Below are 18,175 nucleotides of genomic sequence, written 5' to 3'. Positions count from 1 at the left end.
TCTGCTAAATAAAGTTCCAAAGGTTACTCCAGTACTACTGCCCTAATTCTGCCGATCTAATAACGCCCTCCTGAAGTGACCAGAGTTCATCTTCTACAAGGTTGAACCTCTGTTTTCTGAGACAAGAGAAGTTACTAGGCACATGGTTAATGCATTCATTGATAGAAGATAATGGGATGTAAAATGGACAGCTGGTTCGGCATAGAAACTCTGCATATGATCAATGAATTTGATTTCATTGGTGTCATGATTACTTTTTTTAAACGCATTTGAAAACAGCGAATGTTAATATAACCCAATTCCTGTTCTAAGGAACAGGAATAAAAGTGGAGAGGGTTCATTCACATGAAAAACACTGAGGATCACTGTCAAAACTGGCTTGTATTGCAGCAATGATCTCCGTTTGTTTTCTGTACTGTATTGTTGCTGAGAAAGGGACAGTATCTGTAGCACGTAAACCTGAGAAAGGTTTTTAACAAAGGGAAAGTGTTATGGAGCTGCTCAATATTCTGGGCTTCATTGATGGTCCTTTCTGTATGTGCAAATTGTTTCTTGGATTAAATGTGACAGAAAGCCTACTGTAAATTTGTGACAAAGACTGGTAAGGGGCAGTTTATATTTGCCTGGTACATGCCAAAATCAGTGGATGCAATGCTTATTATAAGAAACTGTTATTTCAGAATAAAGTAGTACAATGGTTAGCACAGCTTCTTTACTGAATCTCAGTTTGAATCCAAGACTGCTTACTGACTGTGTGTATTATGTATGTTGTTCGCATATCTGTGTGGGTTTTCTCTCACATCTGAAAGATGTGCATGTTAAGTTTGTTAGAAACTCTAAACTAATGCATACGTATGAGTATATGCATAAGTCTGTCCCTTGTCCCATGAGGGTTTAAAGTATTGTTCAGATCTAGTTCTTGTCCCATATGCCATCCTGCCCTGGATAAGCTTTTAGTGCCTTGCTGAGGGTTAATTGGACTAACCCATAGGAAAATTTTAGGGTGGGAAATTCTAACTCTTGACCCACTACTCCACACTGTCTGCTTTTTCTTCCAGACTGAGGATGATCTAATTGGAGCATGTCAATAGAAATTAGCGTAACTAATAGCATTATTCAGAAGCAATGACTACAATGTTACAATCATAGTAAAGTGTTTTATTTACCCAGTACAACTGTCCACCATATATTAGTGAACACACAATGCAAATCGTTTCAAACTGCAAAATAAATAAATACATAAATAAATGACAAGTTACTGGAAAATCTGTGACGTTGCTGAGCTCTCTGCTGAAACTTAGGAGGAGACATTTGTGAGAATACTGGAGTATAAAGCACGAGACAATGGAAATATTTTTCATTTGATTTCTTTCTGATCAAATTTTTGTCTAGGAGAAACCAAAAAAGATAGTAGGAAGATCTAATTTTGGATTTTTCATTCCTATGGGAAGTTGAATAGAAGAGGGATAAATTACTTTGGGAAGACTTCATATATTAAAAATAATTGGTGGTTACAGGTAAGGTATAGATTATGAACCAATTTTTGTTCATTTATATATAAGTATGTGTGTACAGTATAAATACTGCTTTATATTAATAAATCTGTAAGCTTTTTGAGAGTGAAGAGCGCTGAAAATGCATAAAATGAACTGAATTGAAGGAACATTTACTACAGCAGAATGTTGTAATTAAGTTACAAAGCAGAGTTATTAACACAAAAGGGTAGAAAATGAAGATGTAGAGTTTGTCTTGGCCAATGTTACCCTTTGCCAGTGAGCGTCTAGAAACGGGAAAATCGTAGAGAAGTTTAATTCTACGTTGAACGACACATTGTAAATTTGAAACTCGGTGTTTCAACCGCTGAGCCTTCATCTGATGCGCTGCTAGATTGAAGCCGTACTGCATTGGTCTCATTTCTACCTACGACGCCGACGCAGATCCAGCAGATGGCGTCTATTGTCTTCTGGTGGGGCGGGATGCTCTCTAGCAAACGCGTTGGCAGCGAAAGCGTTAACCATCGGTGGCGCTTGTGTGTTTCTTTTTGGTAAAACAGAAAAGCTGCTGCGTGAAACGAGGGATGCAGATCGGAGATAGGAAATTTAATACTAGAAATAAGTAGATGACGGAGAGAACAAGGGACGAGGAGAAGCAGCATGGAAGGTCGGGCAGCGTAAAACCGCGCAATCCGTGGCGACCGATGTGAAGAGCTAGGATAAACAAAGGGACGCGCAGAGCTTTCTATCCGTTCAAAGCTGAATGCGGCTGGAAATGAGCAGGTCCGCAGCCCTCCTGCTCTGTTTATTGGGCTGCAATGTCTGGAAAGCTGTGACCAAGAACTTGCAGGAAGAAAACGCTGCACAAGGTGGGTGGAGTAGACGTTTATTATTTGAAAAACTGGCTTTTAGGTTTGTCTGTTGATGTGCGCGGAAATGATTTAACCGTAGCGTGATTGTGCTTTACTGGTTTTACTCGTTCATCGTAAATGAATGTTTTTCATCGAAGTAAGGGCGCAGCGATTAAAAACTGTGATTTCTTATTATAAAGTGTTGAAACAGTAAGTGGTTGAAAAAATACCCAGTATATTATCGTGAAAAGTGCCGCTTTTTCCAAAAAAAGCTGTATTCTTTCTCCCAGTGGACGGTCGTGTGTTTTTAAAAGCAGCCAATCGGCGGAACCCCGCTTCGCCAGTACAAAAACACACCCACTCACCCACCCGCGCAAAGCAGTTGATCCCGTCTAACTTTTATTGTTAATATCAGTAGTGTTCTTCATTATGTAGTATTATATATACATTAAGGAGTCTCGGAACCACGCTGGCGGGGTCTCTTTGCAAGTCGCCTGTCCGCAAAGAGCATTGTTGGCCGCTGCAGTTCCTTTGTGCCGCAATCTTCTGTGATGGGCGCACGTGAAGCGCATTTGCCCTTTGCATCCTTCAAAAAACGATTCCGCTGCACAAGTGTTACCGCTTCCCTTTTATGTGTCATTTGTTTAAACCTACTGAACTGGGAAACAAGGCACGGGGACTAATGAGTGCGGTTACATGGAGGCCGTGTTGCGTTCTGGAGGTGATCGGGCGAGGGAGGCACCTAGCGGGGCTGTTCTTTAAGCGACAGCGGGTTGCTGCTATTTTGACAGCTCCCGGAGTTTCCTTTCCCACGGTGCAGCATCCGCGGATTGGGTGAGGGGCTGCGGACTGCAGAATTGAAATGACAGCAGCAAATCCCAGATCTCCCCCCTCCCCCTACCGAGCCGCTTTGGACCACTCGATAATGGTAGACCACATGCTAGGGTGCGAATTCTGATTCCTACTCCTCTCATTTTTCCCGTCGGTAGTCCAGTCCAGTCAAGGGACTTTCAGGTAAATCCTGTGATCTGCCGCTCACATCATATTTTACCAACTATGATATAAACAGAAGCCTGTTCTAGTTGCCAGTTACCCAAGACTGTCATCATTTTAGTATTGCCAGCAGTCAGAACCAACACCATATGCTAGCTCTTTTCATTTGAATTCCCAGTTTCACAAGTTGAGCATACTTGTTAAGTGGCGTTCTCAGGGCACAGCAGCTTTGAAAACATGAGAGAAAATTTTGATACATAGTGGTTATTTCTGCAGTGTAGGCACTACTTTCTCAAAGCTCCAGCTTCAGGGATGTGCTGTGAAATCACTCTATGGGGTTGTATTGTTCTTCCTTTGTGAATGTGCATGTTGGTTTATTGGAAACTTCAAAACTGGCAAAGAGTTAAATGTGTAGCTGTGCATTATTGTGGATTGTTGTTCCATCCAGGATTGGTTTCTGTACACTCCAACCCAACTCTTCCAGGTCTCTGCAATTGAATAATGGAATTAGCGTGTTCAGAAAGCAATTGGTTAGAGCACCTTTTCTGTGAAGTCATGTAGATTGACCCAAATGTGGATATCTGTGTATTCTCTGTTCATATATAATTGGGCCTGTTCTTTATTTTCATGTTAACGTAAGTCTTTTGTGCTCAGTCTGTTTTTGTTATTTGTGATTTGCAATTTTGATAAATTTCACTCAGTCTGGAGCCCACATAGATGTTTGAAAGGAGTTCCCTCTTATGACTCATTTTGAAAACATGGTTGTTTTCTGCTGTTTGGAAATTTTTGTTATACAAGCATGCTGATCATTAGTTTTTGTTAGATCAGTCATTTGATGTAGACATTTAATAATTAGGTTCAATTAGGTTGCTTCAAGCTTCTTTACCCCCATGGATGTGCAGAAGTTAGTAGCACGTGACAGGCCGAAAGGGGAGGGGAGACAGTTCAGTCTGCTGTAAATTGTCCAGTACAACTGACAGATCCTTCTGCAGGCCTGCTATAGTACATTAAGTATTGTTTCAGCCGTAGTATTGTGTTAAGATTTAATCTGTCTCTGAGATTCCAACATTTCTATAGGATTTGATCTGAAATAATCTGCAAAATTAATTTGTGTTTGTGATTTAATTTTAGCCAAAGGCCTCCATACATTCATAATTTCTATTGAAGGAATAATCCAAATAAAAACTATATTTTTATTTGTTTTTTCTCTTCTGTAGTTTATAATGGTGGCTGAGAAAAAAAAATTATCTCATGTTTTCATGCAGAGTGATTGAAAGTTTTATCACATAATAGTGCTGTACAACAACCAGCAATGTGAAAAAGTCCGTAAGAAGAAAAAAATCCCTTGCTACTTGTGTCGCATAATCCACACATCTGTTATCCAGTTGTATGCTCAAAATGCAAGCATTTTCTGCTGAAATATTATTAACAGTTACTTCCAGAAAAATTAGTGTATATTTTATACAGGAAACACTTTTCCATAATACTGTACTTTTTAAATTGTAGACAGGACTCTTGACCACTCATTAAAAGGGGAAAGGCAGACTGATTTTTCTCGAAGTAACTATTAATATTTTAGGAAAAAATGCATGTGTTTTGCACATTTTGAACATGCAACTGAATAATGGATAAGTGGATTGTGCAACACAAATAATTTTCTTTTTTCTATGGACATTTTTTATATCATTTGCCATTATATAGCACTGGCCACCATTGGGCTCTATTATAATACTAGCAACTTGGCGCGCGCTACGCTCCGCGTTGGATGACCACAGTTGAAGGACTCCCTGTTTAAACACGGCTGCCAGTCGTGAAAATTGACATTGTTCAGATTTTTTCGCCACAGAAGTGTTCTGGCACATGAATTTCCTGAAATGGACGAAGTGCAATCCCTGAACGATGTACTGTAGAGACGCGTCGTTGCGGTAATGTCTGTGAGTGGTGAGTGTCAGTTTGAGAGTGTTCACTCGGAGTTTCTTGCGAGACCTTACGTTTCTGTATATTACGATTGTTTTGCAATCGTAAGGAACTGTCGTCGGGTGTCTCATTGGCACGCTTTTGCCTCTTTCTTTGGCGATCACGGCGTAATGTGTCCTCTCTCTCTGTAGGAGTTTGTCTATTACGGTTGTTTTGCAATTGTAAGGACCTCTCGTCGGGTGTCTCATTGGCACGCTTTTGCCTCTTTCTTTCGCGATCACGGCGTAATCTGTCTTCTCTCTCTGTAGGGGTTTCAGTTGCCTTTCGTTGTGTGGCAGATACGTGTCGTTGAGCTAATCTGTGTAAATGCTGAGTGTCTGTTTCTTGCGAGCGACTGTCATGTCTTTGCCTCTTTGCTTCATGATCACGCTGTAATGTGTCCTCTCGCAGCAGCAGGTTTAGTTGCGTTTCGTTTCGGCATTGTTCCGTAAGGTCTCCTCCGTACAAGTGCACATGGGCAGCTGAAGACGGAAAGGCATAGTGGGCATAGTGAAACACACGAATTGGTGACCAGGGGAACTATCCGACTCGGACGCGGGGTTCGAAATACTCAAGTGCACATGTTATTTATAATTTAATTTTTTTATGTTATGAACTTCCCCAAAAGAGTTGATCCCTGTAAATAGTTAATAGTATATCAACAATATAATCTGTTGTAGTACGGGCGTTAATTAGCGTCACACCTCATAACCTGCATACACCACGTGTTTGGCTGTAACGCCAGAAGCGCGGTGGACGCTGTAAGGGTAGGTTGTGGTTTCTGTTTCTTTCGTGATTTTTTTATTTCATTTAATTGATTATATAATAGGCAGAGGGGAGAAGACGTTAATGTGATGCTCTGTCTATTTGTTTACTTTTGTTTTGAAAAGATTTTCGGGAACAGGAAAAATAAAAGCAAAGGGGAAAGAACGGAGGGGGGTAAGCAGGAGTTCTGAGAGGGGACGGACTGGGGCTTTTCTACGGGGCGGCTATACAGCCAAAAGGAACGCAGACCCGGACACAGACACCGCGCTGGGCTTTTATTATATAGATATTATAAAATGTTTTTCTTGTTCCGCATGAAAACATTAGATTAACAGTTTTTCTCTGCCATCACTATAAACTAGATGGACTAAAATATATAAAAATATAATTTTTAGGGTACAGTATTCTTTTAAAGCATTTATTTTCAAGAGTGGTAAATCTACAGTATATGACAGCAATCAATGTGTGGACAATTAAATTGGTTGTAAAAAGAGATTGCTATTCTATTTCTTCACACCTTGAAGAACTGTAAATATGATGTATTCATAGCTCAAAAGAGAACCTAAAAACAATTAATAGTGGGAAAATAAAGTACTGATTATATGACAAAATTCTAAACCCAGTCCTAAATCCTGATGAGGCAATAACTTACTATCCAGTTTGGGCTCAATGGGTTTCGTGGCATAGTGCAGCTTTAAAATATATCCTACATTTCTTGCCAAGCTCAAGGGTTGCAACTGATGTCAGAGATGGTTCTTTCTTGGCTACATTCGTATACCTTGTGTCTTTGCTTATCAGAGTCCCGTTTTGCTCCTAAAAGGTCAGGTCAGTTGGACAGATACTGAGCTGCCAGCTCTGAAGAGTCAATACCATCAGAATTTTTTCAGTCAAGGACCTTATGCTTTAACCAAAACAAATATTGACGTTTTGCTAGTCCTTTCAGCTGCCACTTAAAAAAAGAGAAACAACAAAAACAAGATTTTACCATGTTTTCTAGTTTGGAAACACTTAGGAGCATCATAATTCTTGTTTTTCGGTCCCAGGCAAATTATTTGTGGGCCACCAAGTACAATGACTGGCACCCTTCTTTTTGTAATTAAATATATAAGTACACTCACATTGCCATTATGGGATTTTCTCTCTTGTCTTGAATCTATAACTGGTTCTTCCCTGGGCATATTCAGCCCTTCTATTCTCTCTTGTCTTGGATCTATAGCTGGTTCTTCCCTGGGCATATTCAGCCCTTCTACTAGTTTCAATAGGCAGAGGTACTAGCACATTTGCCAGAGATCCTCCAGGTTTACTCAAAGTGTACAGTATTCTCATGGGAGCCAAACTATGCACAAGCTATTAAGGGTGCCTAACCCTCCTGTAGAGTTCCAGTTAGAAGCCTGTTTAGGCAATGTGTAATTCCAGGGTATGTACTTTTTCTTTTAGCCAGAAAATTGTGGGTGGGGCTTGGTTGATAAATTGAGCCAATTAGTGCCATCTTACAAATCTCTTTGTAGTTTGGACTTTATCAGTGAAGGTGGAGCTCCACACTTTGCACTGTACCACCCTTCTTAGCCGCCTCCTTGGTGTGCCATGCTATGTACCACATCAAAGCAATACCCTCCACCGCAATTACTTCAAAGCAATAAGGAGGGATGTGGGTCTCATGTGAACTCTTGATTACATCACCCTTCACACCACATTACTTTTCATAGCTACGTCCTTGGTGCGCTGCATCATACACAGTGGCATGTCCCTGTGCATGTCTGGCCCACTCTGGGTTTTCACTACGTGCTGCACACAGAATTTTTTCTAACTACTTAGTGATGGGGTTGTGGCACTGTGTATCCAATGAGGTGAATTTTAAGGAGAGCCTGATTACATGGGTGCCAGAATGATGAAAGAAGGGCTGAATATAAGACAGAAGGTCAACAAAGCACAAGATAGAAATGCAAAAATATCTGAAGTGCATCTGTTCATCACGTAGGACTAGGAAACTTATCAATGTGGTCGAATGGGACTGCCCAAATCATGAATGCGTTTTGGTTGCTAAACACTTGCTCGCTTTGCATTGTGGTCTGCTCACAGGCTTCATGTGGTAAACAAGCCCTGGCTCTTCTTAGCTTGTCACATATTTTGCATAAAGTTTACATTTCCTGGGAAGGCAACACATGAAAATGACTCATGATCCCTTGACACTTAGGGCCTACATCATACATGAACTCATTAGTTCCTAAAAAATAAAAGTTCCTGCTTATTGACTGAACTTTCAGGAGGGAAAGACCAGGGTATAGAGCAGTGGATTTAGGAGTGTTTTAAACCACTTTGTCATAGTCAGAGGATCACTTAGATATGACTTTTTCCCCAGTGGCACATACAGCTCTTTTATAGAAGCTCTTTAAATAAATAAGTAGATAGATGGGCATTTAGATACATAAATATACACATACACACAAACCAGAATGAGTAAAAAGAAAGAAAAAAGTTTGACTTCACAGTGAAGCATTAAAGGAACCCTAGTAGCGTATTGTCACACTTAATCTGCTGAATGATTTGTTGGGTAAAAATACTCAGTGTTTTAGAGAGAGGATGTGTAGCATTGTTCATAGTGGCACTCAGTTTTGTTTTAATTCTCTCCAGTGCAGTGTATGTGCGCAAAACTGAGCCTGCTGTTTTAATTGGTATGTTGATTTTGTGGGCCTCTCTTGAAGTGATGTTACCAGATCAGTACACAGCAGTGTAGAAAATTGTACTGGCCCTCACAGAGTTGTAGAAGATGTGAAGGATGTCACTACCCATATTAAAAGAATAGAGTCTTCTAAGAAAAAAGTGCCTACTCTGCCCCATCATATCTAGTTCCTCTGTGTTATGAGTCCAGTCCAACCTGTCATTGATGTGGACCCCCCCAGTACTTGTAGGAGTGCACTACTTCTACATCCAAAAGATTGGTTTCACTTCGTAGTGTAATTTTATACTGCAATTACTATTTATTTTAATACAACTTTATGTGAAAAATATTGTGATTCTGAACTAGTGTTGTTTCAAAGATTAGTATTTTAGCAATTCAGCCAAAATAACACCTCTACCATTAAGACAGAGTAACGTCAGGCAGCCAGATAGCATTCATGCAAATGAAATGTGTTTCACCGACTTCATGGAAATATAGCATTGCCTTATCTGGGTTGTGTTCTGCTGGCAGATATGAAGGTGAATTTAAAAGGGAGACCTGTACAGAGAAGGTTTAAACTGGAAAAGGACTGAGTGTGAAAAAGTGTTGAGAAGGAGAGAGTATGTTTGCTCCATGCAAACCTGAGTGAGGCAGGAAGGAGTGGAATTGAAGTAACCGTTTGTATCATTTGGAAGAAAATAGGGTGGTTTGCTCCATGGTGGCAGTTTTGTACACATTCTTTGAAAGACTAACAGTAGGAATTTCATTTAAGAAAGCAGAGGTTAAACAGCAGTAATTGTTATAAATAAATGCCCAAGTAAGTACATAATTGAGTAATATCTCTGAGCAACGTAAGAGTCACTTTGCTAAACCATGTAGATCGCTTGGCACAGGTTTGTAGACCACAGGTGACAAACAGACTATACTTTCAGAACCACTGGTAGCTAAAGAGAGAAAGAAACTGACATGAGGAATAGAATGCATTCTATGGGTGGGAATTCCCCAATGATAAAATAAATAATAATACTTGGACATAATATAATAAAATTATAATTTTCTTTTAGGTTTTAAAATAGATTTTTTGCAGTTCCGTTCAATAATTCAGGTCAATAATAAAGAATATTATTGCAATTCTGTCTTTACAGGCAGAGCATGTGTTAGTCTAAAACACAATTTAAACAAAGTTCATCTCAGTATTTTATTTTTTAATTATGGAAAATGAACTAAAGTATCTTGACAGTTTCCACTGTAAAACTGAGAATGTCTAAGTTCAGTTGCTGGTGTTTGTAGCACGCAAGAAAAGCGAATAATCCATTAAAATGCAGGCAATTTTTGCCTTTTGAGATCACTGCTTCTCTTCCTGCACATTTCCTTTTTTGTCAAATGTATTTGTTTCATCCATTCAATGACATATAGTCAGATTTTTAATAATAAGATGCACTAAAATGTACCACTGTCTACATTTGTGCAACTGTTGCAGAGGAAAACACGCAAAACTGAAAACCTGCCCCCAGCCATTCGCTAACAATGGTTCTATTCCTCATTTCAAGTAAAGGCATATCATCAATATTACCTTTATCTCTAACTTTGATGCTTCTTTTGAGCTTCAGTGACCATGGCTTTCATCATAATTCACAAAGTAGGCATTGTACTAAAAGAACACTGAAACCCACACCACATGGGTCAGCCAAGTATCTGCATGTGACAGGAGTATTTTTGTTTTGTTTATGTTAAATCTTGACTGTTTAAACACAAAATAACAGGCAGACACATGTGGAAATAGCGCATGAAACATGCATGAACTTACACTGATTAAAGCATGTTAAAACTGCCTATCAACCCACAAAAGCACACATAGAAAAAGCTCCTGCATTAGTACAAGTATAAATTTCCCCTTACAGTATACAGTTAAAGAAGAATTGGTCACAAACTGCATCCTCACAAGAGAAGAGTTTAGTGCGCCATGGATCCTTTAGATCTAGTACACTTTTGTGCAAGTGCAAAAATGGATAAAAGAAATTCATAACCTTAAACATTAAAATAATGATAATACAGGCAGTCCCTGGGTTACGTACGAGATAGGGACTGTAGGTTTGTACTTAAGTTGAATTTGTACGTAAGTGGGAACAGGTACATAAATTTAATAAATGCTATTGTTGACCGACTGTAACCAAGTGCTCTGCCAATGAATGATGGAGTTTCACCTCTCTCTGACCTTTTTATTATTTCTACTTTATTTTCAACGGTGATGGTTTTTCTCTTCTTTACTGTATCAGCAGTACTTGCATCAGTTATGTGTTTCAGAGACATTCTTGAAGGATGAAGACAAAAGATTAAGATGAGCTCTTCTGCACAGCACTATACACGCTATCACAGCAGGAAGGCACCAGTCGTCAACATATCTGATGTACTGACAAGACAACTTCCTGCTATGTGCGTAACAGCACAAGCAGGCTTGCTATTGAGAATGAGTGGGGGCATTGACGGGCGGTTCATCACCAGCCCACCTCACAGTCACCTCCACTACAGTATGCTGCCTGCAGCATCCGCCCACCGAGAACGAACACGGTGCGGCCAACTACACTACCCCCCGCCTCCCCGTTCACCCTCAGTGGCCTCCGTTCAGCCACAACCGGGTCACCGCTTGCAGCATTACCAGCGTGAACAAATGGGGCAGCCATGTGTGGTGGGCAGGCAGTGAAACTGCTTGCTGCTGGGAGCCGCCCGAGGGACACTACACTGTGCGAGCATCGAAATCGCCCCCCTCCAGTCTCCATCCAGCCACCGCTTGCAGGATTACCAGCTGCCCACTGAGAGCGAACGGGGCAGCCGTGTGTGGTGGGCGGGCAGTGAAATCGTTTGCCGCCAGGAGCCGCCCAAAGGACACTACACTGCGTGGGCAGTGAAATCGCCCCCCCTCCAGCCACCGCTTGCAGTGTCCCCAGGCCAAAGATGATGGAGTAACAGTTACTAAGGCGCATGCGTCACAGCTGCAGCCCCGTTTGTATGTCGTAGGACGGATGTCCGTAACTTGGGGACTACCTGTATTGCAAAGATATACTGAACCAAAAATTATTTTTCTCTCAATCTCTAGTGCTTGTGGTACCTCTGAGGTGGGCCAGTGGGTGAGCCCCTCCACCCCCAATAGACAGAGTTGAAGACCCCTGTGTTCAGAAAGAGAAGGTCAATAGGTTGTTGTTTTGTGCATTTTGTTACTTTGTTACCATCATGTGTTTAACCCTCCCTAGCATTTATTTTGTCAATAAAATCACAAATTTTGTATATAATGCTGTATGTGGCTACTGTATAGACTCCCTTGTATTACAGTGTGTGAATGTTTTAAAATTCTGAAGTCAAGTAAAGTCCTGATGATTGCTTGTAGCTTTGTGATATTACACTTTATATCTGGGGATCACTTGATTTTCTTTAGCAATGTGACTCTTGAACTTGTGAAGCTTGCACTGGGTGTGTCTGAATACTGTGTAAGCAGCTGTCACATTTGATTTTTACGCCCAGTGCTTCATGATGAAAGGAAGGCATGCATGTTCACTCTCTGAGAAGAGAATAAACAGTCAATCATTTGCGTTTCGTTCTCTGAATGCTGTGTATTCCAATAATGACAAAATTCTTTTGTTGTATTTACAAGATTTGAGTAATTATTACATTTGTAATATATTCTGTGATACATGTTATGCAAATGGCATGTCCTATTGACTTTTAAAGTACATTCACTTCAGGAATGTTTCAATGTTAACTGTTTTTTAGATTCTAAGTTTGAAGTTTAGGGATATATTATCTTAATAATTCAGGGAGATTATGTCATGTGAAGCCTTAATTGTGATTGTTTTTGTATTTTCAGCATTGAAACAGATTATTTTATACTAGCCGCATAATCAGGCCGCTGTTTAAATGATTTTTAAGCACAGAGGGGAAAAAAAACATTTGAAAAATCCGTAATTTAATAAACCACCAAGAAAAGTAACATTGCAACAATGCACGCTACGAACCAACATACAATTGTCCGTGACTGAAAACCAGAGGAGCGCCGTCGCGCCTTCTCCTTCCAAAGCGAAGGACGGGGTTGAACGGCGCTCGCTCAGTACGCACTGCCCGCCCCCAACTCCCTACCAGAGTCGCTTTCGTCTGTGTACAGTCCACACGCACCTGTGAGTCACGTTGACTGTTAATTTTCCAAACACCGCCTCAGTCAGTTTCCACGTTGATTTTTCATTGTTCTTTGCGGTTCCGGCTGCTTTTTTATATATAATCCACCAAGTCACCCGACCAATGGTGTAAGGGTTATGATGGTGGGGTTTACAAAGGGTAGGGATGTGATCAGTGCGAGCGTATGACCCGCACGTACTGGGAATTTCTCGTTCATGGGGAACAATTGCAAGCCACGGTCACCATCACGAATGGGGTTCAGCGGCTTACGCACAGCTCCCCGCGGCGGGTAGACACACGTTGATCCATTCAGTGTAGCACGCGTGCAGTACCGGACATACAAGTGCATCACAGACCTGTTAATGCTCAATCTCATGTGGCTGAAAGCCACTTGTCCGTCTAAGAATTTGGATGCCGACCGCTGTTGGGTCGTGTAACTGTTTAGCAGGCAGGAGTCTCGTTCATTTTCGGAAATAACCAGCCAAATCGCTCCACCAACTAAGAACTACCATGCACCACCATCCACAGAATCGAGAAAGAGCTATCAATCTGTCAATCCTCTCCGTGTCTGGGCCAGGTGAGGTTTCCTGTGTTGAGTCAAATGAAGCGAAAGGCTTCACACCTGGTGGTGCCCTTCCATCAATTCCTTTAAGTTTCAGCTTTGTAACCATACTCCTCCCTGAACCCAAAGACTTTGGTTACCCGGTTAGCTGCCCTGTTGCGGGGCCTGTATTGGTGAAGCAGGTGAGACGGTAATGAAACAGAGGCACAGGGCTTATTGGTTTTTAAAGACTGCTTCCTTCATTGGGTTTTAACCAATGCATGGAACGAACCAACACACAATTGTCCATGTGGCGCGGAGGGTGGAACGGGTGGAGAGGAGAATGACATCCACTCCACTCCGCTCCCTCCGTCATGCTAGTCTGCTGATTTCTCGTTCAGTATGCATTGCTTGCTCATGTGCCCACCTTCAACTCGTCACTCGAGTCGTTGTCGTCTTTGTACAGTCCAGATGCACCTGCGACTCACGTAGACTTTTCATTGCTCTGTGCGGTTTTGGCTGCCTTTCTATATGTAATCCACCAAGACACCCGACCACGGTAGTAGCGAGGTGGGAGGGGGGTGTGTACAAAGTGCAGGAGCATCTAAGAAGACGCATGTTTGTCGCGGATGCGAATTGCTGTATGTAGCGTGTAAAACAGTTTGCCAGGGTGCACGCGGTCGTGCGTCGTAACCGAAAACTCGTTTTTTAAAGACTGCTTACTTTATTGTGTTTTAACCTCAGTTGTAAAGGAATGTTTTAAGGATCCCATGGAATACCCCTCGCAAACCGTTTTACACACTGCATATGGCGATTCACCTCCACTAGAAACATGTCTCTATTAACAGTCAGCATGGGTTGGAGCTGCATGTTGCCTCTACAACAGACGAATATAAATGATGCCATTTTTTCTGTGTTGTCGTGTGTGAGTTGGTGGGCGTGGCTCTGCGAGTTGTCATCGTATCCAATGGTCTTGGAGTTGGTGGGCGTGGCTAATTCCTGCGTGCGCCATAGGTCTCTAACTTGTCAGCGGCTTAGTGAATCCACGCTCCTTCCGGCATGCTTTCCATGGTCGTCTTGCCTTAGTGATTTATATATATATATAGATATGTTTTTAAAATAATTAAAGTATATTCTAAACAATGACAAATATTAAAATTTTCCATGTTGTTCTGAAATTACATTTGTGTACCTTCTTATGCTGTGAAATTTCCTGCATAGATAGGTGTCAGAGCTTTTTTGGTGTTGAATGTGCTAGACAGTCAGTGATTTGCCATTTGTAAAGCTATTCCTCAAGTACAGCCTTTTTCAATAAGATGATGTTGTATTAAAAATATATACACAGTATATTAGTGCTGGGAGGTATACCGTTTCATACCGAAAACCATTTTTTATTTTTGTTATGATATGGATTTTTCTTATACCACAATACTAGTTTAAATAGCCTAAACAATGTTCGGAATGTGGCGCAGCGGGAAACTATTTAAGGGGGGACCTTTTTCACTGCTACACTGCTAAACACGCGTGCAACGGAGTACATGTGTTAATGGAGGCATCGCGCGGTAAAAATGGACAGAAAACATTCTGAAACTGAAGCTGCAGCAGACGATAAAGTTGAACATGATGACATAGAAGAACTTTTGCTGAAAAAAGGAGCCATGTCTGTTGTATATATATTGGTTTTAAAAGGTCAGATGTGGACCAAACAACAATTTACTGCAAATGCTGTCAAGCTAAAGTTGTCACTAGAGGCGGCATCACGAGCAATGTGCTGTACCACGTTAACCGCAAACATGCTTTGGAGTACCATGAATGTATGGAACTAAGATTGGCACCCTCCACTTCCTCTGGTAAAACTAAAAAAGCTAGAGGACACTTTGTTTGCTAGAGATACTAGATATGACAAAAAAAGTAAGCGGTGGATCGAGATAACCAACACCATTACAATCCATATAGCTAAAGTGTCAGTGGACAGAGATTGTTAACATTAACAGAAAGTGTAGTTGGTTTACAAAAAATATTTACTATTTATTCCTTTTCTAAGACATGTTCAGTGCAATACAACTTTTGACAAGCACCTCTGGATATTTTACTAAGTCTAAATGCCTCTTTGGATGGTTGAAAATATGTTGTCAAAATTATAGTTTAAGTTGTTTGCAAAATTTGTTCAATAAAAAGGTTCTATATTTTGACTGCAACTGTCATGCAGTGTGATTACTTCTCTTCATTAGTGCCTCCCCCTTGAAAACTATCACTTTATGGGGCCATGCAAACCTGTATTAATACTTGTGTGCACATTAAAATGTTTTTTGTACAATGTACAATTCTCATGACAGTGAAACAGGTTATTCTTAGCCAGTCTACTGCAGTAATTGCAGTGGAAAATGTGGTTGATATCTACTCATGCATGGGAAAAAAATACTTTTGAATACTGTGAAACTGGTATAATTTTGAAAAATACAGTGATATAGAATTTTGGTCATACCGCCCAGCACTAATGCATATAATTATTTTTTTTTGTTCTTTATTTTGGAATTTGTTAGTTTTCACATACCCCTTGGGGTCAGAGTGCAGGGTCAGCCATTGTACAGCACCCCTGGAGCAATTTCAGGTTAAGGGCCCTGCTTAAGGGCTCAGCAGAGTAGGATCACTTTTGGCAGTGATGGGGATTCGAACCAGCAACCTTCGGGATACCAGCGCAGATCCTTAGCCGTGGCTCTTAGGAACATCAGGAACATTATTGACCCCCTTTCGCCTTCAGAACTGCCTTAATTCTACGTGGCATTGATTCAACAAGGTGCTGAAAGCATTCTTTAGAAATGTTGGCCCATATTGATAGGATAGCATCTTGCAGTTGATGGAGATTTGTGGGATGCACATCCAGGGCATGAAGCTCCCGTTCCACCACATCCCAAAGATGCTCTATTGGGTTGAGATCTGGTGACTGTGGGGGCCATTTTAGTATAGTGAACTCATTGTCATGTTCAAGAAACCAATTTGAAATGATTCGAGCTTTGTGACATGGTGCATTATCCTGCTGGAAGTAGCCATCAGAGGATGGGTACATGGTGGTCATGAAGGGATGGACATGGTCAGAAACAATGTTCAGGTAGCCCGTGGCATTTAAACGATGCCCAATTGGCACTAAGGGGCCTAAAGTGTGCCAAGAAAACATCCCATTACACCACCACCACCACCAGCCTGCACAGTGGTAACAAGGCATGATGGATCCATGTTCTCATTCTGTTTACACCAAATTCTGACTCTACCATTTGAATGTCTCAACAGAAATCGAGACTCATCAGACCAGGCAACATTTTTCCAGTCTTCAACTGTCCAATTTTGGTGAACTTGTGCAAATTGTAGCCTCTTTTTCCTATTTGTAGTGGAGATGAGTGGTACCCGGTGGGGTCTTCTGCTGTTGTAGCCCATCCGCCTCAAGGTTGTGCGTGTTGTGGCTTCACAAATGCTTTGCTGCATACCTCGGTTGTAACGAGTGGTTATTTCAGTCAAAGTTGCTCTTCTATCAGCTTGAATCAGTCGGCCCATTCTCCTCTGACCTCTAGCATCAACAAGGCATTTTCGCCCACAGGACTGCCGCATACTGGATGTTTTTCCCTTTTCACACCATTCTTTGTAAACCCTAGAAATGGTTGTGCGTGAAAATCCCAGTAACTGAGCAGATTGTGAAATACTCAGACCGGCCCGTCTGGCACCAACAACCATGCCACGCTCAAAATTGCTTAAATCACCTTTCTTTCCCATTCTGATATTCAGTTTGGAGTTCAGGAGATTGTCTTGACCAGGACCACACCCCTAAATGTATTGAAGCAACTGCCATGTGATTGGTTGATTAGATAATTGCATTAATGAGAAATTGAACAGGTGTTCCTATTAATCCTTTAGGTGAGTGTAGATTGTTAAAGTAAAGTAGTGAGACTGGAAGACGGATTATTAATGACTTCTAGTCAGTGAATGCTCATATCTTGCATGGTATTCAGTTGTATCTTGTTTGTTGGTACAATACAGCTTTTTGGAGTAAGGATCGGAACTAAGCTAAGCTGTTAAGCTATAAAATCTTTAAATCAGTGATACGGTAGGCTATTTTAACTGAATAAATAATTACTTAAAAATTCATGTTACTCAAGAAGAATTGTAAAACAATCTTTGGTGATTACTATTATTATAAAGTTGACGTGTGTTGTGAAATAACTTCAGTTTTAGCAGCTGTTGACCATTTGATTTTTTTTCCAAGACCAAATGCCAAAAAGTGATTGCTTGCTTCTCTCAGCAGACATTGCATCTCTTTTTTTTTATTTTTATTTGAATGTAAAGCTCATAGGTTTCAATTAACATAATGATTCTTGATTTTGTACCAAAGTTAGTTTGCATAAAGTAGAACCTTTGTACAGCATCATTAGTGCGTGCCTAACTTGCCATTAAAAAGCTCATAAAAATACAGTACAAACTTAAAAAGAAAAAAAAAGCCTGAAAAGCATTTCAGGACTATAAACAGAAAGCAGAATATGCTGATCCTGCATTGTTAACGTTTTTGTTATTTGGGAATGATGTTGTTAACTCAGTATATCCTATGGAACTATTAAGAAATTAAGTTTATTAGAGATCATTAGAAAAGCAGTGATGTCTTGTTGGTGTGCACTGTATGGCAGATCTAATTAGAACTCCCCAACTGAGAAAGAATATGTGGTGTAACATCCTAGGGGTTTAAAACTCTGATTATCTAGTTGAATAG

The 18,175-nt window shown here is 40.7% G+C and overlaps 1 protein-coding gene across 1 annotated transcript in view; it reads left to right on the top strand.

Moving 5' to 3' along the window:
* The first annotated feature begins 1,952 nt into the window (after positions 1-1,952).
* fam171a1 (family with sequence similarity 171 member A1) overlaps positions 1,953-18,175 on the top strand; it is a 189,373-nt gene continuing 173,150 nt past the window's right edge. Inside the window, exon 1 of the mRNA XM_039737537.1 lies at positions 1,953-2,362. Coding sequence (XP_039593471.1) covers positions 2,257-2,362 — 106 coding nt within the window. The 5' untranslated portion in view covers positions 1,953-2,256. The remainder of the gene's footprint in view (positions 2,363-18,175) is intronic.

The sequence above is a fragment of the Polypterus senegalus genome, chromosome 15 (assembly GCF_016835505.1).
Source record: "Polypterus senegalus isolate Bchr_013 chromosome 15, ASM1683550v1, whole genome shotgun sequence".
In the NCBI taxonomy this organism is placed as follows: Eukaryota; Metazoa; Chordata; class Cladistia; order Polypteriformes; family Polypteridae; genus Polypterus; species Polypterus senegalus.
This window is presented reverse-complemented; position numbering and strand designations above follow the sequence as displayed.